The sequence below is a fragment of the Myxocyprinus asiaticus genome, chromosome 35 (genome assembly GCF_019703515.2).
Source record: "Myxocyprinus asiaticus isolate MX2 ecotype Aquarium Trade chromosome 35, UBuf_Myxa_2, whole genome shotgun sequence".
Lineage (NCBI taxonomy): Eukaryota > Metazoa > Chordata > Actinopteri > Cypriniformes > Catostomidae > Myxocyprinus > Myxocyprinus asiaticus.
In genome coordinates this window covers 23,553,048-23,577,125 of record NC_059378.1, presented here as the reverse complement: position 1 = coordinate 23,577,125, position 24,078 = coordinate 23,553,048, and the positions used below count along the sequence as shown (strand labels likewise).

The 24,078-nt window shown below is 38.0% G+C and overlaps 1 protein-coding gene across 1 annotated transcript; it reads right to left on the bottom strand.

Annotated features, from left to right (window-relative positions):
* Positions 1-19,561: 19,561 nt before the first annotated feature.
* LOC127425786 (growth arrest and DNA damage-inducible protein GADD45 beta-like) lies at positions 19,562-21,207 on the bottom strand. The gene is made up of 4 exons (XM_051672037.1): positions 20,996-21,207; positions 20,794-20,895; positions 20,467-20,686; positions 19,562-20,374 (listed from the first exon to the last, which is right to left on the bottom strand). Exons 1-4 carry the CDS (start codon positions 21,037-21,039, stop codon positions 20,261-20,263), a joined length of 480 nt encoding a protein of 159 aa, XP_051527997.1. The 5' UTR covers positions 21,040-21,207; the 3' UTR covers positions 19,562-20,260.
* Positions 21,208-24,078: the final 2,871 nt, after the last annotated feature.

The following is a 24,078-nucleotide window of genomic DNA, read 5'->3' as shown; positions in this document are numbered from 1 at the left end:
GCAGTGGGTAACATGCTGCAGGCCATGAGAAGAGTGTGTGTGGTCAGCAGCAGGTGTGATTGCACAGTCACACTGTTAAATGACAACAGCTGCATGTCTTTTTTTTTTTTTTTTTAAAGGGAGATACCAGATTTGGTCACACCTGGTTGTCCTGGTCCTAAACAAACAGTTACACCATGACTTCTTCACATCTTAACCTCTGTCTCATCTTCACCTCTGTATTGATCCTAACAGAAAGTGCTCAGGCAGCCTAATGTTGGTGGTTACCTCCTCTGGCAACGCTAGTTCTGTTCTCAAATGTCTATTTGGCAACAGGTGAAAGTGCACACTCTGACTTAAGTTTTTTGGTTACTGAAAATTTCTATTGAAATTTTATATCTGTAATATAGAAAATTAAATCTATTTTGTGTATGTACTCTTGTCTAGTGTAACCTTTCATTTTCATGTCCTTTAGAGGGGGTGCAAGTCTTAATTAGGGGGATCAGACCCCCCAAATCCACCCCCACCTGTCATAATTTGCACACTGTCAATAGATATTGCTATTAATTTCAGTTGATTGGAAAATGTTTCAGCATTCTGTACTGTTTGATGGTGATAACTTTCTAGCTTTAAAAAAATATTTAGGGTGATGCAGTTCTTGCTGCCTCTCAGTGTAAACCCCAATGCAAATGTTCAGGACACTTCTCTGTCTCACTTCTGTTTTCCACATAAGCCCTAAGTTTCATCATTCATAGGAAAACTCACAGATTCTTGCACTGATACTACAGAACTCATTTTAGGTACTTTAATTCTTCTCAATTTGAACTTACGTGGGTTTTCTAAAGGTTTCCATCTCTTTTTAAACGTGACTTATGTGTTATGCTGCACCCACGCTGCATGGTTTCCATATAAAGTCCAAAGACCACTGTTGTAATGGTCAGAGAAACATAAATCACTTAATGTACCTTTAAAGGAATAGTTCACCCAAAAATGAACATTTCCTGATCATTTACTCACACTCAGGCCATCCAAGATGTATCTGAGTTTCTTTCTTCATCAAAACAGAATCTAAGACTTTTAGGATTTCATTTCAGGCCTCCTCCTCTAAACAATGCAAGTGAATGTCCTCCATTTTTTTGACGGTCCAAAATGCATATTTAGGGTGCATCAAAATAATTCACATGACTCCAGTCGACAATAACGTTCTTCTGAACGCAAACGATTGATTATTTTTAGAAACAAAACAATACTTACCTACTTTTTAACTACAAACGTTCGCTTCCGTACATCTCTGTGACACGCTCATGAGAGGGATGACGTAAGCTCGTTGGTAAGGTCACGTGTCACGTGGAGGAGGAGGCAAGAAGCACGTCATTGTTTACAATAGAAACTTGTGCAGTTCACAAACCAAAACAATTTCAAAACAATATAAAATAAAAATAAAATAATTTCCAAATAATAATAATTAATAAAACAATGTAAACAATGGCACGCGTCCTGACTCCTCCTCCACATGACGCGTGACCTTACCAACGAGCTTATATCATCCCTCTCAAAGTCAAGTCAAAAGAGCCCACCCCAACTCTCTATGATATTCTGGTCTCTAGAAATGGCTCAGGTTCATCCTTATGAGCCTATGAGGTTTTTTCACCCATTTGATCATCTGACTATCATCATATGTTCAAATGCTTGAAAAGTAAAAGCACACTTCTCTTCAACCTCTCTTCCATGATTTATCACAAACAGGACAGTTACAAAAAAAATAGTATGAATAATGGTAACAGAGATGTTTACCTAAACTAGCGCCACTATTTAAGAAACAGCCTTTCTTTTGTTACCATTTCCTTCTTTGCTGAGGTGCAGACCCACTACACAATGTGCTGTTATGTACTGAAATATCCAGTTAACAAAATGTCAGAAATAATTTTTTACAGTATGTGACGTTTATGTGGGAGCATTTGAGCATAGACACATATTTTTATATGGATAATGATGGAGAAGCTATCTGGTCAGACTTGCACACGTTCCTTCATTCGGATCGGCATATTTCTGAGGAAGGTTTGATTGTGTTGGTCCAAATAGGCGTATTAGGAAGATCTGGGCTTTGCTGAAGTCTGTGGATGAACAAAATTATTTAAATATGGACCTCCTCACCACATCTATCAACTTAGAGGATGGTTGTGTTGTTGTGGTTATTTTAGTCAAGCACCCATTTCCATTTCAAACCTTTGTGTGTATGTGTGAAGTTTATTTAGTTCCAGTAGTGAGGTGATTATTACTGTTATGATGGTCGGGTGAGAGCAATTTCTGTCCAGACACTTTTCCAAGCCTGTGGCATGAGTGAGTCAGCCAGGGTTCTTTTTGTGTTTATGAGCGTCTATAAATAAGGAGATTAACATTTTCCCAGCCTATACGCAAACCTGTCTGGAATGTTTTGGCAAATCTGTTTTAAACATTCCACCTCACTTTCCAGAGAGAAGCTCTCTCTATTGGGACCCATTAGAAATATGCTAAATTCAGAAAGGGATTCTGGTTTCTGGTTTCTGGATGCTGGAGTTTCAGGCAGCAGTAGTAATTGTGGGGTAATTCAATGAGTCAACTTTCCAATGACCCCCATACACACACATGCACACTGCTCCTCCCATCTTCTCTTTGTTGGTCAGAAAATAGGGATAACAAGAGGGTGTGTGTGCATGGCAATGGGGTCGTTTCTATTTTTAGTGTTGGTAATTCACATTGAGTCAGCCCTGCACTTGAAGTTGGGGGCTCAAACTCTTTGATCATAATTATAACTCACAAACTGTGGACACAGAGTTACCAATTCAAAAGCAAAATATAAAATGTCTTTGCTGCAATTTTGTTTCTGGACATCTTTGTCTGTGAAAAAAGTATATCTTGCATTTTGTGTTGCATTGCTGTGCATTTAACTGTAAGAAACTTTGAAACACTTTTTATGTACTTGAGGTCTGAATGTGAAATGGCATGTGTGAATGTGATGCAACTGTATTTACAGCTGTTACATTTAGGTACAGAGAAAATCATCACAGGAAAACACTGCACCTGGTAAACTCTCCCTGTTTCTCTATTGGTCTTTGAGGTGTTTTAAAGAGGGGGAAAAAACATACGTCAAATAAGAAATTACACTCACTGAGCACTTTATTAGGAACACTATGGTCCTAACAAAGTTTCCAACATGGTCTTCTGCTGTTGTAGCCCATCCGCCAGGTTCGATGTGTTGTGCATTCTGAGATGCCATTCTGCTCACTACAATTGTACAGAGTGGTTACCTGAGTTACCGCAGCCTTTCTGTCAGCTCGAACCAGTCTGGCCATTCTCCGTTGACCTCTCTCATCAACAAGGCATTTCCATCCGCAGAACTGCCGCTCATTGGATGTTTTATTGTTTTTGGCACCATTCTGAGTAAACCCTAGAGACTGTTGTGCATGAAAATCCCAGGAGATCAGCAGTTACAGAAATACTCAAACCAGCCCGTCTGGCACCAACAATCATGCCACAGTAGAAATTATTGAGAAAATATTTTTTACCCATTCTGATGGTTGATGTGAACATTAACTGAAGCTCCTGTCCCATATCTGCATGATTTTATGCATTGCACTGCTGCCACACAATTGGCTGATTAGATAATCACATGCATGACTAAGTAGTTTGTGACAATGAGGAGGGCTAGGCTGGGCTGTAACTATGCACACCTGGCACCCCTTCGGGCTAATCAGCTGAGGAGAGGTATAGGTGCAACAAGATGTGGCAGTTAGGGAGAGAGAGAGCTATAGGCAGCTGCCCTGTATGCGTTTACATTTGTGTGTCTTTGTGTATAAGTTTATTAAAAACATTACTTTGATCCTTTGTCCGGTTCCCGCCTCCTCCTTTCCATTGAACCCTGTTACATAGTTGTACAGGTGTTCCTAATAAAGTGCTCAGTGAGTGTATATTTTGTATAAAGAAAATTAAGCCTATTTTTAGGACCATTCATTTTTATTATTATTTATTTACTTTTTACATTGTGACATATTCATCCTTTAAGACACATTTCTTTTTCTTTTTTTTATTATTCCCAGTGATGATTATCATAAAATTTTCATTATTCTAATATAGTATATTTATTTATTTAATATTTATTTATTTAACAGTATTTTTTGTATTTTTATTTAAATTAGCATAAATTAAAAGCAGTAAAACAAATACTACTATGGTTTATTTTATTTATTTATTGCATTATGGTAATTAGGATTAGGGGGGACAATGTGCTGAACTATTATGAAAATAATATTACTATGGAAAAAATCTTAATGTTATTTACAGGCTTCATAAGATTCACTCATTCATTAATAAAATAAGATAAAGTAAACAATAAAAATAATAAACATTTATTCAATCTTGTTTGCGAGTGAATTAGTCTAAACAGGAGATTTATTAAGCCTGCTCAAATAGTTTTAATTCATGAAGGTGAGATTTTTATTTTGTGACAGTTGAATAATTACAAATGCCAACAGGGATCATTTTTCAATTTGTTGAGGAACGCTATTCTCTATGTCAGTGTTAAGCGTGTTAGTCTCAAATGCAGAGGCAATAGCACTGTGATATTAAAAAGAACAGCTAACAAGAACTGTCTCTGTATCCTCCCTTTACAAAGACCCATTTCTGCAGTTTGCATTTTAGTCACCACACCCTGCAACTCCCACTGTCTCTCTCTATCATCCCATCCCACAGCCCACCCAACCCCTCCTACCACCCCTCTGCTGTGGCTGGAGTTCGGGATAGGTGAAGTTCAAATGGGCTGCACTTAAAGATCCCTTTCAACTCTGTGGGTCAGTCAGACCTGTTGGTGTGAGTGTAAAACCTCACTCTGAAAAGTCCACATGAAGGCCTCGCATCATTAAAGGCTTCCTGCCGTTTTTGCATGTACCTTTCAATTAACCGTTGCCTCAAACAAAGACATGCACATAGGGCCAAACTATGGCTTCTCTTGTGTTAGTAAAGCCTTAGGTGAAATTCCACTGTTGGTTAATTTGAGTTAACTGAGAAAGACCTCAGCAGACTACAGAGCAAGTCAAGGACACTTTAAATGCATGACATTTGTGTTGTTTAGTGCATGGCAGCATGCTGTGTTTGTTTGATGGTCAAAAACTTCAAAGGAATAAAGTTTGAGGGTTTCATTTAATAGAAAATACATATATGCCTAAATATTTTCTTCTACATGCATGAAATGCATTTATACAATGCATGAAATACAGCATGCAAGCTTACTGAAAGGCATAGAGAGTGGATGGTGTACAGGATGGTTTTCTTTGTCTCATGGATAAAGCTCATCAATTGCCAATAATTAAAGCTTAAACACCATACCCAATGAAATGTATGCACGCGATGCATTAAAAACAGACTGCAACCTTTTTTGAGGCTTGAAGAGTAATTTTGTGCATGTTGGTTGTCTTTGTCATCATGGAAAAAGCCCATCACCTGCAAATGCTTAAAGGGCTCTATTTTAGGAGCACTAGCACTAAGCGCAGTGTTATGCGATAAGTCATATGCGCAAAGTCAGTGGGCATGGCCATGAAGTTTTGCCATTTTTGTGCAAGCATGCACTAAGTCTAGGTGCAAATGGGTCTGGCTAAATTGCGCACGCAAATCGCTAATGGGCTGGGTCAACTGCAATTGAAATTCGGAGGTTCTTCTCTGGCACCGTCATTATAGAGTAGTCCGTTCCCTGTCAAGCAGTAGGGATATACACAAAGACAGCACATTCGTATGAAGTTGGTAGTGTAAATGGACTACAGTATATGCAATGAATTAGAAGAATAGAAATATGGACTTGCATCCTTTTGTGCATTAACTGCATCCCTGTTGAATGTCAGGCATATTTCTATGACAGTGACACACTCCTTTTATACACATGGATAATGAGGTTTCTCATCAGGATTTGGATTTACGCTCCATTAAATCATAGAGAATACAAGTATTATTTATCATTTTCATCTACTGACACATAAATCATGGCTAGAATAAACAATAATTGTTTCGGAATTCACTTCACTTCAACGGGTCGATTCTGATTAAAAACAAATTACTCATTAATTTATTGAAACACGAAAAAATTAAACCAATGTTTTTTTTGTTTGTTGTTTTTTTTTTTTACTCAATTCAAATTACACTTCAAACAAAAATAAAATATAAAAAAAATAACGAAGTGGTCAAAGAAATCATACCAAACCCAAAAATTTTACCCTCTCCAACTTCTTCCACCGGCCCCTTTTGCAATGACTTAAAAATCACTATAAGACAACAGGTGGAAAAATACTAATACAACTTAGATAATTAATACAACTGTAAATATAAACATAATAATAATAGTAATTGAAAAATAAACCATGACCTAAAAAATATAAATACTGTGTTTGTTTCATAAAACGGCTACAACAGTGATCATCATGGACATAATTTGATGTTCCACTATATTTTCAGAGTTTGGACATTAACTTTATTACCACCTGCTGGTGGAATCACCAAACTGCAAATGCAGGAACTGAGTTTAAACTTTGCGCTGAAAACAGACGTGCTTTTGAAACATCTTAGAGCAATGACCTATTTCTCAGGAAAATAGCAATTTGCAAAGACGTATTTTTAATGTTTCATCGGCGATCAACACCAAGGCATTTAAAATTTAACAAACTCTACTCTTTCAATCGTGAAAACTTAAATGCATCATCTACCCTGACTAAGGTCTATTGGGAGGCATGAAGAGTACGATGGTTGGCTTTTCCAACATGGACAAAGCCCATCACTTGCAAATGTTTTAAATCTAAAACTATAGCAATACTGCAACCCCATGCTGAATATGTCAGGCTGACTGAAGTGTGAAGTCTTAAATGGCTGTCCAATTACCAGTAGAAAATGCTGCCATGTTGTGCTTGTTAAGGCTTTGAATAAACGTTCTGCCAGGAGAGAGATTTTGCCCTTGATCTCCCCACTGTAAATGACTTGAAACAGCACACAATAATTTTTCTCGGGTAGCACTTGCCTATAACACTAAATGAGACCACCCATGATCCAAGGTTCATTTAATTGTTATCATGATATCTCTCTCTGATTCACACTGCCTAAAAACATTCATGACTGTAATATTTAGCCTCTCTTGCCAGACTATACACTTAATGTCTTTTCTTAATCAGTGCATGCAGTTTACAAATTAGATTACATTTCTTATCTTAATATTTCATCTGAATGCAATAACTCTTTCTGATAGAGATTCTGGAAAAGGCACTTTTGAACTGTAAATCTTACACAACACATGTTCTCCTGATGCATCACTAGTGTGCCTGCTGTGGATGGTCTGACACTTCAAATGACAGAAAAGGCTAAATCTTTTAAGCTTTAGAGGAGGTCATGACTCATAAGGAGGATGAGCAGCGCACATTGTCAGACGTCCACTGATGCTTCTAGATTGAAGACCAAATTAGCAGCAGCCCTCTCAACGCTAAGGCCTCAGAAGTGGAGGCTTATAATTGGATCCTTTATAGCACTCTCATCGGTGTCAAAGCAACAGTACTAAAAGATTGCATAAGTCCTGATTCAGCCTGGAGCAATGAGACATGAAAGTCAATAGAGATAGAAAATGAAACTGTAACTGCTGTTTTAAAATTTGAAATATAAAATGGAGAGTTCCATGAAGCTGATTGGTCAATTGTTGATTTTTAGCATTCCAGCTGTGCTAACATGATATATACTCACTTAGCACTTTATTAGGAACACTATGGTCCTAATAAAGATCCTGATGTGGTCTTCTGCTGTGTATATCACTGCACAGCACCCAAAGAGGCCAAGTATTAACCTAAGAATGTGTCCCAACCATATGTGACATGACAAGATTCCAGCGAGAAGCAATTTGTCTGTCCATACTGAAAGTGAAAAGTCTGAGTGACATGGAAAAATAACAGCCAATCGTTACATATTTGATGTATAAAATATAGTTATGTGAAGCAGGAATTTAGACCAATGAGATTTCACTGTGGGTGGGGCTTCTCAGCACTACACAGCAAAATAGAAACAAAGCAGACATTTTCCTGTTGCTTGTTGCGGTTACAGGACAAAAACATGGATTTAGATGGAAGCGAGCTTTGATCACTTGTATGTGTTAGTCTACATGTCAGGGACAATATATTCTAGCAGAAGTATGGCACTTAAAGGAATATTCTGGGGTAAATCAAGTTAAGCTCAGTCGACAGCATTTGTGCCATAATGTTGATTATCACAAAAAATTATTTCGAGTTGTTCCTCCTTTTCATAAAACAAAACTGGAGGTTACAGTGAGGCATTTACAATGGAAGTAAATGGTGCCAATTTTTGGAGGGTTTCAAGGCAGAAATGTAAAGCAAATTTTTTTTAAAGCACTTGCATTAATTCTTCTGTTAAAACCTGTGTATTATTTGAGCAAAGTTGTTTAAATTGGCATTTTTACAGCTGTTTTACGGTTTACAGTGTTACGTCGTCATGGCAACAAAGCAAAATCAGATTTAACTGTTCACAGAAAAGGTTTGTAAGTGATTTTATCACACTAAAATCATGATAACATTATTCATGTCTTGTGGCTATACTTTTGAAACCTTGAGTATTTTAACGTTTACAGATTGGCCCCATTCACGTCCATTGTACTTGCCTAACTGGAACCCAGATTTTTGCTTTGTTTATTAAGAAAAGGAGGGATAAGTAGAAAGTCATTTTTGTGGTAATCAAAATTATGCCACAAATGCTGTCGATTGAGCTTAACTTACATTGAACCCAGAACATTCCTTTAATGAAATTGCATGATAAAGTAATGCTTTAATTAATACTTACGTCCTTGATCATTTTTATTGTGTTGTAACCAATTTTTTAAAACAATGAAGCAATATGCCAAGCTATACTGTGAATAGTCAAGACTGACAGAGTTGCAGGCAGTCCACTGTGCATTGTGCCCAACAATGCCCTTTAGTTATGCTTTCCTTAGCCAAAATTCACTTATTGCTAAATTTAAAATAACACTTCTGTATTGCAGACAAGCATTATAAATTATCTTCTGCTACAGAACTGAGAGGTCATTTAAAACGGCACTGTATTATTGAATTAAACACTGTTTTCAGGGGAAAACACTAACATATAAATTTATATGGGTGTGGATGGAGTGGGTGGTTACAATTCAGGGTAAACTGGGTGGTAGGGGGCTTAAAACAAGTCTATAATTGTGGCTGAACTGCACGATCTACTGTCTGTCCCAACCACTGCTGCAACAGTCCAGGACTGCACACAATTAAAAAAAAATAAAAAATAGAGCCTCTGTCAGGCTCTGCATCAAGGCAAAAAAGTCACAGGCCAATGCAGGATAACCACAGAAGGGGAAAGAGAATCCGTTTGGTTTTTATATGTCATTTACAGAATCAAGAAGCCCCTTATTTTATCTACAAGGCCACCACTCCCTTCGATATAAATATAGCCCTGCAGCACTAAAAATACTCTAGCAGGCCTTCTATTAATAGCCTGAAATAAATACTGTCAGCAACTCTAAATCAGGCATGGCTATTGCCAAGGAGAAGAAAAGACTCTCTGTTTCAATCCCTCCCAACCCCCGGCCTTTCTCTCTTTCTGGCTTGACGTCAGCACTCTCCAGCACTTTCGACTCCAGTCACCAGTTTAGTTCAGGAAGATTTAGTCTTTAAAGCCACTTACTGGTGCTGCTATTGTGCTGCAGAGTGACGCCTCTAGGGCTGAGCAAGCGTGCACACTTTTTCCAACAGTCTGGAGAGAAACACACAGCTAGCTATTGTCTGGTCAGCTGCCCTGTGTGTGTCATACAATAGTACCTATTCTTATCGCTCACTCACTCCTTGTTTCCACTGTGACTGCAGCCAGACCTTAAGCCCCCACTTAATCAATTAATTCCTGCAACAATTAAGATCACTCCTCGTGAGCCACATTAGACTTTAGAGAACCTGTTAGGACAGTGTTCATCAAAGCAGGACCAAGAGAGAGATGGCATGCAATATTTAATAAAAACTGAAAATTGATCAATAACGTGATTATGAATTTAGAAAAAATCATTTTATATGCATTTCATTCATGCAATGACTTGAATATGAACATATTTTTCATTTTGAATAAGTATTAAAGCAGTACTGTTTTAAAATATTGTTAATATTTGAAAAGGTTTTGTCCGCCGAATCAAATATCAGGGTGGTATAATCAACATTCAAGGTCTTTTGATGTAATGTGACAAGAAACCTATAAAATAGGAAATGACATTACAGAGAATGACATTACATTGTAGACCCTCATGTGTGTCAAGGTCAATAAGTCTCTTAAATATATCAGATATTTGTCCTTTTTCTGACATGGCAAAGTTAGTTCAGGTTTTCAAATGTCAAGTGGAGTTAGCCCAAGAAAACTTGATATATCATGTGAAATGTGATATACATAATTTGAAAATTCAAATGTTAAAAAGTCTTAAGAAATATGCCACTGTACATTTTTAGAGAAATTAAAATGTTTAATATGGTCTAAATATGGATTATATTTTTTTTCACCATGTGAAACCAAAATGAACACAAATTTAAATGTCTAAAAAGTAGATTTTTTAATCCGTTTCCTCATCTTGGACACACTTATTTGTCATTCATTCCCTGAGACCATTTTGTTAGCATTATCCTTGTTCCTTGTAAGCTAACAAGCCATAAACCCCCTCTCTCAACATCTGCTGTAACTGAGTTATTGGTAGCTTTAATTAAGCATGAGCAATGGGTTTATAGTGGTGAGATAAAGTGCTGGTTAAATACTCTCAAAGTGCAATGAAAATACAAGCATTCACAAGCTAAGACTTTACTGTTTGTTTCATTGGGTCTACTCTGCAAGATGGGTCATAAAATTGACCAGAGTCACATCTTGCCTACTTTATTTTGTCTTGCTCTGGTTGCCCATGTGGGTGGGGGTGGAGAGAAGCGCTACTGCCAGGCTGCATGTACCTGACGACCTTTAGAGACGAAAGTCAAGCAGAAACAGACTGGGTGGCACACAGTTATTATAGCTCACACACAGATCAAGGCTTTATGGGAAGGGAAAACTTCAGGGGCCTGGAGCCTCTGCCTTTGATTGTCTCTAAAAATAGTAGACTGGTTTCCCTCTTTCTTTTTCTGCCAGTTTGTGTAGGTGTTTCAAGCCTATTCCTGCATATGTAGTTCTCTTTTGGCCATGCTATTTAAAACAGCAAAAGAGCATTGAGATGCATGATCCCAAGTATTTTTACACTTGTATCCTTAGGCAATTCCTTTTTGTTGTAATACAATTTTATCACTTCGTACCTACTACGTATATTCTTTCAATGTCATGGGTGGCGATAGGGCAAGGCTACTGGGTTTAAGTCCTGAATGTTTTCAGTAGAGCGCCGAATGTTTTTATCATCTTTTAGTAAGAACAAAAGTATTAGTGCTTTGTTATCAAGTTGATAATAAAATATATGTATATTAAGTATGCACTCACTGTGCATTTTATTAGGAACACCTGTCTATCTACGTATTCATGCGATTATCTAATCAGCCAATTGAGTGGCAGCAGTGCAGTCGATAAAATCATGCAGATAGAGGTCAGGATCTCAAGTTAATTTTCACATAAACCATCAGAATGTGGAAAAATTTGAGATGTCGACCATGGCATGATTGTTGGTGCAGACAGGCTGGTATGAGTATTTCTGTAACTGCTGATCTCCTGGGATTTTCACCCACAACAATCTCTAGAGTAGGGTCAGCAACCTTTTTGACATGGAGTGCCATTTTTTATTTTCCTGGTCAATGGCTGTGCGAAAAAAATGCGCATGTATGTGATTTTCCGAAGTTTGAGTCCACTTGTGAAATTTTTTCTATTTGCATTTTTCTATTTTAATCATTTATTTTTCATTAAAAAAGATATTATCAGCATAACAGTTTGAGTGAAAATATTTTGCAAAACCGACTCAATCTTACATGTGAATTTTCACAGGGCATCTTGTGAAAGTGCTTTAATGAAAGAAAACCTGTCCTTATGTACAAAATGACTTAAAACAGTTAATGTCACAAATTTGCTTATTTGATTACTGATCATGAAATTGTGTGGAATCTTAAATATTTCTTATATTATGTCATACTACATTTTTCAAAATCACACAGAGGGGTAATCACTAGCACCTAAGCGACAGCGAGAGAGGAGCAGTCTATTTTATTTATATGACGTTTTTCGCACCTGCATTACAATCTACATCTTGATGTAATCCTTCCTCATGATCACTCGGTGTGTTTTCATCAGCTGAAAGGGAAGTTAAACACTATTAAAGTATGACGAGACTCGCGCTGCGTGTGCAAGCCATTCGCGCATCACAAGCCGATCAACTATTTAGCCCTTTTCAGTGAATTGCACATGCAAAATTCTAAAACTTTATTTATCAGATTATGTTTTCTCTTTTAATCTTTTAATGCAATTTTGAATGTGACCATGGGTTAAGGAGGGTGTACCTGTATGCTGGGTTGGAAATCTCAGGGATTAATAATGGTGCTTTCCTTATTACATCACGCATTGTTCTGAAAGCAAAAAGAAACAAATGAAACACGGAATGTAGAATGTCGTCCACGCAGCCTGACCAAAGTAAAGCAGGCGCGTTTACTCACGCGATTAACCGAAAGTGATGCAGTGCCGGCTTGTGATGCACGAATGACTTGCACGCGCTGCACGAGTCTGTTGGGTATACTGCAGTCTCGTCACATTTTAACTTTTTGTTTAGCCTCCCATTCAGCTCATGAAAACACACTGCGTGATCAGGAGGAAGGATTACATCAAGATGTAGATTGGAATGCAGGTGCGGAATTTAATATGAATAAAATAGTCTACTCCTCTCTCGCCGTTGCTTGCATGCCAGTGATTACCCCTCTGCATGCCAATGCTGGCACACGTGCCATAGGTTGCTGACCCCTGCTCTAGAGTTTACTCAGAATGGTAAAAAACAAAAGCACCCAGTGAGCGGCAGTTCTGCAGACGGAACTGTGTACACTGTGTACACAAAATAGTTATACTCAGGATCTTCAGGACAAAACTGTCCCCACTGAAACCCATTAAAATATTTGCAAATATTGCAATATTTGATCCCAGTGCCATTAAAGCATAAAATCATGAATTCTATGATATTATGCTTTCATTCCGGAGCCCTGGCTTCAAAATTTACTTTTTTTATATTTTCCACCAGATGGCGCCATTTTTCTCATGTTTAGCCTATGGAGCAAATACATGCTTTTTGCTGTATTATAGAGCACTGCAGGCCAACTGAATAAATTATGCAGCTAAAATTGTGTGGGTGTGTTGGTATGGATGTCAGAGTGTTTTGTATGTGTGTACTGAGAAATGTATGTGTGTGTGTGTGTGTGTGTGTGTGTGTGTGTGTGTGTGTGTGTGTGTGTGTAAAAACAACAGTGACATTATGTAATCAAACTGGCATTTAAAGGGTTAAAATCTTGAAAATGAATGAATATTTGGTAGTTATTATCAGCACTGATGTTGGTTAAAAAATGAAAGTCAGTGAAAGTGGAATATAATATTAATAAATAATATTTTTATGGCAGTTTATTAAATGTGGACATTTTTGTCCTCGAAGGACCTCTGAGTAACTTTTTTTTAATTGAAGCACAAGGGTTAAATTATGTGATGAATATGTGGATATTTGTCCTATGTACTTATGTCTGATTGTATAGTATGCACTGCCAACTTTCATATACGAAGTTCCTAATGGAAAAATGAAGTTGAATTGAATTGAATATGTCTGTTTTGATGAGATATTGGAAACTGTTGACTTGGTCCATCCAGATGTAGTAAGTACAAAAAATGTGTATTTATATAACCCTGAAAACAGTGAGTATTATATTCAGATGTGCTCGAGGAATTTGCAAACTTTAAGTTACAAACCAGGACATTTGCTTTTTTTGCAAAACTCTTTTATTAAGACACGATGTCATGAATTTCTCAAATATTGACAATAATATTTTTTTTTCATATGCACCTGTTTTAGCCTATTTAAAGCCTGCTCTTCTAAACTTACTTAAAAACACCCAACAAATCATAAAAGTGTCAATTGTACACAATGTGATTTGAGCTAAAGCCAAAAGCGACAAAAAAGTGTTTATTTTAATCATGTTTTAAATTACGTTAAAGGCAACTTCTGATATTGGAGCGTATCTGAGGCTGAGACAAAAGTTAGATGGGACCTTTCAGTTTTAGTTTCAGTAATGTTTAAAGTCAAAAATATAGCTGCAAGCAGCAATTAACGGGGTTCAAGCTATAAAGGTCCTTTAAGTATATATGCAACCAATATTAAGTATTATTAGACAGTCCATTAGCACCTAAAACAATAATAAAGTGCCTTAATTTTTCAGAACCATCATGTTAGGTAGCACAGACGTATGGCATTTTTTACACTCATGACTGTTATAACGCCACCAAGAGGTAGAGGTGTGCAATTTTTTTCATGTGTCCTCAGATTGACGTCCTACATAAATGTCCAAATTGGGTGATAATATCTCATTCCTTTCAAGAGTTATAACAAAATAAGTAAAATGTGGCCACACCCACTTTGAACGTTTTGGCGTACCGTTGCGCCGATGAATTGATTGTTCAAACTTTTTTATATAATTATTGATATTGGGACTCCAGAGAATCTCTCTTCATTGGTTTGGTACCGATCGGGTGAACGGCCAAGGACTAGTTTGAAAAAGTAGTTTTTGTAAATAATCTAAAATATTTAACAAACAATTTGATTCACACTTCTTTTTTTCTTTTTTTTCTCCCCCATTTTGCACAGACCTCTTGGGCCAAGAGACAAATAGGCCTACCATGTTTCATTCCGATCTGCCTTTTCTACCCCTATCTAATAGCTGCTAAAAGTTGATTGGTCGATGGCGGCCATGTTTTTCAAGATACGAGACTGTCCTCATACACCTTGGTGGCACCTTGGACAAAGAATCTGCATGCAAATTTTCAAGTTGATCGGACCAAGGGTTACATAGTTAGAGCCATTTTAGAATTTTTTTTATCATTTTAGCGCCACCATGAGGCAGAGGCATGTAATATTGTCCTCAGAATGACCCCATACATATGTGTACCAAATTTGGTGATAATATCTCATTCATTCATGAGTTATAACTGTTTTAGTAAAAGTGGCCACACCCACTATGTATGTTTTGGCTTACCATTTGACAAAGAATCGAAAGTTTAAAATTCCTTTGATACATTTTCATATTGGGACTCTGCTGAATCTTTCAGGACTGGTTTGGTTCTGATCGGGTGAATGGCCTTGGACTAGTTTTTTTTTTTTTCAAACAATCCAAAATACCGGGAAAACGAAAGGGCAGAGCAAAAATGTTATACAAATTTTATTCCTAGGCCTTACAGCCCAAGAGTTATGGCCCAAAATGTTATTTATTTATTTATTTGTTCAATGTAGCGCCCCCCTTTGGCTGATCGGGGCGCGGCCATGTGTATGGCCAGCCAGCCGGAGTACTACCATTCCCCAAAGTTTCAAGTCCCTAGGCCTTACAGTTTGGTCTGCATGATACATTTTATGGCAGAATAATAATAATATTAATCCTTAAAAATACAATAGGGTTTCAGCCCTTTGGGCTTGAACCCCTAAATATGTTACATTAAATTATGCCTCACAGATGTAACTTTAAACTTTTATTATAAAGTGTATTATATTCCAAAATGTAATCAAAGGATGACACCATGCATGTACACAGAGGTCTTCTGCATTCCATTTAACTCTGAAAGTCGGAATTTCCAATTTCCTACTAGGAAAAGTACAATGAAATGCCACTTGAAGTCGGACTTCCAACTTGGAAACTCCTGCGGAAATCTTTAACTCATATTATGATTAACATTCACTTTTAATAAATAATATTGATCAACGGGAGCATTGCAGTTTTGTTTCCTTACACGTCAATTTTCCAAGCATCTGGCAATGGAATGCCTTTATGGTCGGAGACAGGAGGTATCAAGTAGGAATTTCCCACATACAACTTGAAAGGAACGCAGCATGAGACCCGAATATATACACTGAAGGTGTGTCCCATACTGCACACTTCTGCACTATTTTACATCATTTTGAAGTGTAATTAGTGCGAGCAGTATGAAAATGCAACAAAAAGAAGTGAACTACGAGTACCCAGATGATGCACTTCTTCAACTGTCAAAAGGGAGTGTGGAACTTTGGACACTTCATGCACTCAGCGCTCACGGATTGCCGTATGTAGCAGAAGGGGTGGAGTTAACTGGCTGCAACCCTGGTCTGATAAAACAATTGTAAATAATGGAGAATGTAGCAACTTGCGAAACTTCAGTGAAGACCATCACCCTACGCTGTGTGAATATGTTCAGTTCTTAAGATTTAAGTGTTGAACTGAGTGGCAACACATCATGTGCGTTTGAAACGTCACTTCCGTCAGCTGTTAAACAGCAAATGCTTCAGTGTAGTAAGAAAACGCTATGTGTTCCATCTGGGACAATACTACACTTGAAAAATTCATACACTACATGGCTGAGTGCATATTGTTTTCTGTGTAGGTAGGCCTATATTTTGTTGTTGAGAGCAAAGGTTGTGTGTCCAATCAAGATCTTCAGTGTTTAGCTGCATATTCATCTGTAACATGGTATAAGTTAGTCAAATTAGGCAGATTCCAATGGACCAGCTGTGTGACCTGGCATCACCCTCAAAAACCATGTTCAAAACTACACAAGGTAGTCTAAAAGAAAATATAGTCTGCATTAGATACAGATTTGCTTGGAGTGAGGATACACATGGTTTGTGTGAACAGTGTGTTTTGTTCAGTGTAAAATCTGTAATTTAAAGCAAAACCAGTTAATAACCATTGGTTTACAGTACATTATTTGTCCTAATTTGCTCTGCTGCCCTGCAACATAAAGTTTGTACTTCTGTTAGAGCTAATAGACACCAGTTTTGCACTGACAGCTTTACCATCCCACTATGGGCGCTTCCCCGTGATCACGATGAAGATCAAAAACAGACTGATTCATTCACGCACCTTGTGAGAAACAGCTCGTACTTTTATGGAAACAGAGAGCTTTTATTTCCGCATTCCTTACATACTAGGGGCAGGAGCGCTGGGCACGACACATAGCAGTTAAGAGATGCCCTTTCCAAAGAAGACTGTATAATGTTACAATGGTAACAGGGTTTAAATGATTGTATTTCGCGCTAGTGTTTCACGTGTACAAGATGCTCAGCGCTTTCGCGAATAACTCAGATTTGCCCTAAAATGGGCAATGACGTTTCCGGAGTACCAATGCGTAGTAGAAGACGGGTTACGTCAGACGCACAAACAGCACAGGGAATGCCCGAAATACTTGCTTTCCATCGTTATGTAGACTAATCTTGGCAACTCTGATTACTCGTATCTATTAATAGCCGTTGATAACAAGTCTAATTTAATATCACACTTTGGCAGGGACAGTACAAGAATTCTTTCTCCAGATTGGCACGATGATTATACGCAAATGCTTAAAAATGCTAAAAGGATGTCACAGCAAAATACATGTGATTCTGAATTAATACTTTAGATCATTTTAATTAGATGTAAATGTCAGGGTGGTGTTGTGTGGATGGGAGAATCCCATAAACTGCACTGTCTTTTTTAGCAGCTGCTGTTGGTCTGTCTTTAGTTCATTACCTCACAGAGTTCACAACACTGACCTGAACAGCAACTGGTTGGAGCTGGAAAATAGAGCTCACAAATCAAGATGCGGGCCTAGAAGTGGTTGTAGCTTAGTGGTAAACCCACAACCTGTAGGTTCAAGCCCTGAAGGGAATAATGTTATGTCCTTAAGCAAGATACAACCCTAGGTTGCTTTAGGGGAGCTGACCCTCTCATAAGTGCACTTTAAAGGGATAGTTTACCCAAAAAACCATCCCAGATGTGTATGACTTTCTTTATTCTGTTGAACTCAAATGAAGATTTTTAGAAGAAAATCTGTGCTCTGTAGGTCTATACTTTGCAAATAAATGGTGGCTAGAACTTTGAAGGTCCCGAAAGCACATAAAGGCAGCTAAAAAGTAATCCACAAGACTCCAGTGGTTAAACCCCTATCTTCAGAAGCGACATGATAGGTGTGGGTGAGAAACAGGTCAATATTTAAGTCCTTTTTTACTATAACATCTCCTACCTGCCCAGTAGGTGGTGATATACACGAAGAATGCAAATCGCCAAAAACAAAAAAGAAGAATGTGAAAGGAAAAGTGGATATTAATAGTAAAAAAGGACTTAAATATTGATCTTTTTCACCCACACACTCCTGACAATATGGATTTAACCACTGGAGTCATACGGGTTACTTTTTAGCTGCTTTTATGTGCTTTTTGGAGCTTCAAAGTTCTGGCCACCAATCCTTTGCATTGTATGGACCTACCGAAATATTTGTCTAAAAAATCTGTGTTTATATTCAGCAGATGAAAGAAAGTCATACACATATGGCATGAGGGTGAGTAAATGATGAGATAATTTTCATTTTTGAGTGAACTTTCCCTTTAAATAATGTTGGATAAAAAGTCAACTATATGACAATAACAGTTTGTGTTGTATTCACTTAGTTAAGCGTAATTTAACCTCAAATCATAGCAAAATTACTTGCTGAAAAGTTTTTGTATGAATCCTGTTACCAGATTAAACATTTTATGGATTTATCGAAGTTCTAGTACAGCCTCTTTATGGAGCAGAGCAACAGCTGGCACAGCTCAGCATGAATAATGTTGTATTCCTGTCAGTGCAGTGTCGTAGTTAGCTGTGTATCAGTAAGGCTATGACGCAGATTCCAGGAGAGAAGGGAATAAAGACAATCCTTTGGCAAACTATGTGATCTGTTTACCCTGCAAGTCACTTACACGTTCAGCATGTTACAGTTATTTCTCTACATTTCCCTCCTTGCTGTAGAAGTTCAGTCTTTTGTTCAGAACTTTTCCTTCCTGCTCATTTTACTACATGCTATAGTTGGAAACAGGATTCTCTGTTAATTTTGATCATTTGAGTGAATCCCTAAACAATAGCGGGTTTGGACTCATTATTTATTGTTACAATTGACCACATTTTAGAAAAATAGTAAAATCATCCATATGATGGATGCATGAAAATTATGTAGTGACTAAAAATGTTACGCAAATCAAAACTATCTGATACGGATTCTTCAAAGTAGCCCTTTGCCTTGATTGCAGCTGTGCACACTCTGGGCATTCTCTCATGCATCTTCATGAGGTATTAATTCACCTGGAATGCATTTTGTAACATTTATTAAGGGTACTTGTTGGCTGCTTTTTATTATTAAAATTTAGTAGGAATTAATACATGGGCACAATTTATAGTTGTCTAAAAATCTAAATTAAGCATTTTAGTACAAACCTCCAAAGGTCAAAGGATTTTTAAGATGTGTACCCCACTTTTGACTGGTACTGTATTTATTATAGTGATATAGTTTTGAAGCTGGAAACATCTTCCCCTCACCCCAAAAGCAAAACAAGTCCAAGATGTCAAATTCTCATTCAATAATTTATTGACACAATATTGCATTTGATAAGAGCAGAAATGCATATATTACTCTATTTAAATTACTGGAAATAACTTACATCAATTCATAGTATGTATGTCTTATAACAAACAAACAAACAAACAAACAAATTCAAAAATGTAATTGTTCGATAACTCTGTACTTCAGTGCAGTCAAACGGAAGCATCTGCAGTCCATTTGTAGCTAGGCATAAAGGCTACTACAGTTCATAGTTACTAATGTCCACCTAAACTGAATATTCATTCAGCGTTCCAAAATGCGTTAGTCCTTCAGTCAGCAACAGTGAACCAAAGGTAGACTTCTACGCTGACGCACACCGGCTTTCCAACCCATTGCACATATGAAACTGGGGGGCGTAAGCGCCCACGCCGCCCGCCTGCAAGTTCTCCCATCACAGCTCGTGCCGACGGGCAGCCTTCCACATTTCATGCTCCCACAACGATTTTCCTCCGCTAGACGACCACTTTTCCCCTACGGAGGTCACGATAAGCTGCAGGAGCAGAGTGGAATGTACCGTGCGCACAGTTCCAAGAGTTCCACTCTCTCTTTCAGCCCCTTTACATGACGCAGCAGTCAACGACGGCTCGTGCAGAGCTCTTCTGCTTTCATTCGCAGAGAATGACGATCAACCTTTCATTGCAGAAACAACACTGCGAGTAATTCAGCGTTCTTGCAGGGACAGATAAGGGATCCATTGGTTTTTGCAACGGCTCTCTACGCAGTAGTTACCCACGTCTTTCAGTGCCTGGCATTTCAATGGTTGGCATTGAGAATTCTGTGAAAAAGCATCAAATGCAACGTAAGTCAAAGCCATCAGCGCATTCGATATCGCAAAACACAAATGTCAAGTTTGTAGTCTATACTTACAGTGACTAGGATGCAGTGGAAGTCTCTCGGCTCGCTGTTATCTACGTCAGCTGGCTCGCCGAGCACCTGCGCAAGGCGTCTCAGACCGGACACCCGAAGAATGTTGATGTCGTTGTCGCAGCAGAACGCCTGAAGAAGCGTAAAGTGAATCTGCAGCGCAATATCATCCTGGTCCTCCTCATCGGTGGCCAGAACGCACAGTACGACGCAATCAGGATCTCTGTTAATCCAAAACAAATGCAATCAGCCTCATGTCTGTGTGCTTAAAAAGAAGCACGTCAGTCACATCAATCTACTGTGTAGAAGTCAGCCAAATTCTATACTTACACATTCATTAGTTTTGCAGATTCGTAAACGCCGACTGTGAGACAGTCTTGTCTCTGTGCTGCTACCAGCAGCTCCTCTAATGCTTGGCTCACGGTGTCCATTCTGTAAAAAAAAACATGCGAGTTTGGTAAGCGACCAGCGGATAGTTAGATAACCACTATGATGCCCTTTGGTTATGTAGGCATGCAATAAAATAACTTACTTTTTATCAGTAATATTGCATCCAACGACTTCTTCCAGGGTCATTTTGCTTTCAAGTAATAGTAATCCACAAGCCTCCAGAAAAGGGTCCGAAATGATACAATCCAGTTCAAGTGTGTGGTCTAAAGTACAATCCAATTATCGCTTGGAGTCGTAGTATTCCTTTGCTCGTTTCGCTGTATGAGAGAAGTTATTTCTGCGTAAGACTGCCGAAACTCGCTGTATATATATACGGATTTCTAGTAGGGTTGGGTCGGCTAAACTCTCTCTTCTCCCATTGGTTTAAAGTGTTCGTCTAGCGTCTCTCAGCCATTGGTGAACAGGGGAAACTCCTGGTTACACCCCACGTGGGCTGATTCGCGGAACATGTCCAAACAACCAGCACAACATGCACCTTGGTAGCTTTCAGTTTGTTTGTACGGAGTCTGATGGAATTTCCTAATGAAAATTATAGAGTTTCCCTGTTGCTTTCGTTTGTGCATGTTGCAGTTCTATCTGAATCCATTGCATCATGCACAGAATATAATGAAGCAGCCCATATACAAGCCTGCTACTCAGTGTTGAATTGCAAATGTCAATTATATGGGAAAGCAACAGTGTTTTGCACACATGTTTCTCAGAAGCACAAATCTGTAATAATTTGTGCAAGTGTCAAAGAATGAATGCATTAAGATTATAAATTGATGGCATCTTTTACTCGTTTTAACTTTGCAAAACAAGTCATCTGCAGAGGCTCTAGAAGGTAGAATAGTTTCTGTCTCATTGTTACCTGGAACTTTCATCACCCAGGCTGTTCCATTTCCACTGGCTAATTATATACGGTACAGTCACAGGATCAGAGCTGTTGATGTTATCATGGGATCTTGTTATGCTCGAGTTACAAAAATCCTGCCTCCGAATTGTGCTGCACAAACAGCTGAGATCAACATCTTAAGGGGAGCTCAATTGTTTGACCTATTTACTTAGTGATGAAAAATACCAGGGCCGTTTCTGGCAAGCAGGCCCTGAGCCACTAGGGGGCCCCACAAAGAATGGTGGTTTTTATTTATTTTTAAAAATACCATAAGCTGCGAGTTGTTAATTTATTTTTAAACTTTTTGCATTTTGTGTAGTTAATATATTCCAATTTTGGGTGTTTGGGTGCTACAAGTAGGATTTCGCTTAGGGAACCCATATGTTCAGAAACGACCCTGCAAAATACCTTAAGAATCAGCTCAGATGGGGAGAAAAAAAAAAAGAAAAGAAAAAAAGAAAAAAAGAATCAGCTCAGACTAAAAGTGCCAAATTGAGCATGTACCAGCCTACCCCAAGAGCAATGCTTTCAATATGTGGCTTGCATGTGTAAGTGCATTTATGTGTCTCATTAGGATCTAAAGCCAAACTGCTGAACCTGCAATCCTTCATCTATTCACAGTTCTGGTGCGCCATCTGCAGTTCAACTCTTATATGTCAACCGATGTATAATCACAAGGCTGCTCCTTTGGTAAAAAAGACTTGAAATGTGGTATGAAAATATATATATATTTTTTATCATTTCATAACATTTGATTTGAAATCTTAAATTAAGAGTGTCACGATGCATGTATTTTGAGACTCAATTTAACCATTTTAGAAATCAGTACTACTTAGGAAGCACAATCTTCTATCAACGAGTGCCACCTACTGGTGGCTCAATTCTTCCCTTACTTTAGGTAGGCTACAACCCCCCCCCCCCCCCCCCCCCCCATATTATTACTATTATTATTATTATTATTATTTTATCCGTGCTAGAATGCAATGTTTATAAGAGAATGAAATGCAAAATGAGTAAGTTGTTCTATAATGATTAAATGTCATATTATTTACACTAAATCTCGCTTAATTATTCAATAACACTTAGTCTAAGATAACGTTTAATGAGCCACTGTGCGATCCATAGACAATCGGGGACTCAGACGTTAGAGCCGACAGACATCAAGGCAAGCAAATCCACCATGATTTACGTGTGTAATGTGGGGGATGAGGTGTCAAGATTGAGTGGAAATTGTTTTCCAAATGAATGGGTACCGCAGGGGATCCGTGAGACAGTAGTGTCAGAACTACTGGCGAACTTCTAGTCGGCTTCCTGCATATTAACATCCCCTGTGTTAAGGACCCGATTTTAACAACTAGGGTGACATTCCTCAAAGAGCACGATGAACGTAGTCTGAAGTCCTGCTAATTATCTAACGCCATTCACAGCCAATAAACACACGATAATGTGTACTCTACAAGCATATTATAATTACAGTAGGCTAACTGTTGCCTTTGTAGATGCGAGTGACTCGGTGTGACCGGAATTAGAGCTGATTACTGATCTGCGTGTAACAGTGCACGAGCATAGGACTCAAAAATCACAATATGTTTCGTGAATGACCAGCAATTATACAACCAGATATTTTTGAAGACCTTTCAACCACTGCAATTGCACAGGCATAACTAAAGTCAGTCTGGGAGATAGGGAAAAAGTGTTCAAACTAAAAGGAAAAGTTGGGTCTTGTGGATTAAATAGGCAAATATATGCTCATTATTATTATTATTATTATTATTATTATTATTATTATTATTATTATTATTAAAAATGCTACATTTGGGAAGGATTCGTTAAAAAAACATGTATGGGGTCGCCCAATAGACAAATAGTTGTTGTTGTTGTTTGTTGTTGTTTCTCAAATGTGACGTAGGACCGTTTAAATCAGTATCCTAAAAGGGATCACCTGCATTCAGGAGATGCATATACCGGGGAACAGTCAGGGAAGATGTCAGGTAGGCTGAACTCAGTTCAGCAACAAAATTTAAGTACGAAAAAATTGACGCCGTATTATAAAAAATTAAATAAAATGCACAGGTGGCTACACTTTGGGTGTACGTTCGTGTTTTTTTTTTTTTTTTTTGTAATCAACAGTCCGGAGTCAGATATTCTGCTTATACCACAGTTACCACACATCAAGACATTTTGGGTTTTTGTCTCAAAATATTTTCAGTCTTTTTTTCATCCCGAAAATGCTCACGTGTGTCGAACAACTTATGTCACGGTTGCTTCGATACAGCCAAAGCCCTTTTGAA

Coding starts and splice junctions, on each gene's coding strand:
- LOC127425786 (XM_051672037.1), bottom strand. CDS start 21,039: ATGACCCTGGAAGAAGTCGTTGGATGCAATATTACTGATAAAAA. Junction 20,896..20,995: donor TGCAATATTACTGATAAAAA/GTAAGTTATTTT, acceptor TTTTTTTTACAG/AATGGACACCGTGAGCCAAG. Junction 20,375..20,466: donor TCCACTGCATCCTAGTCACT/GTAAGTATAGAC, acceptor GCTTTTTCACAG/AATTCTCAATGCCAACCATT.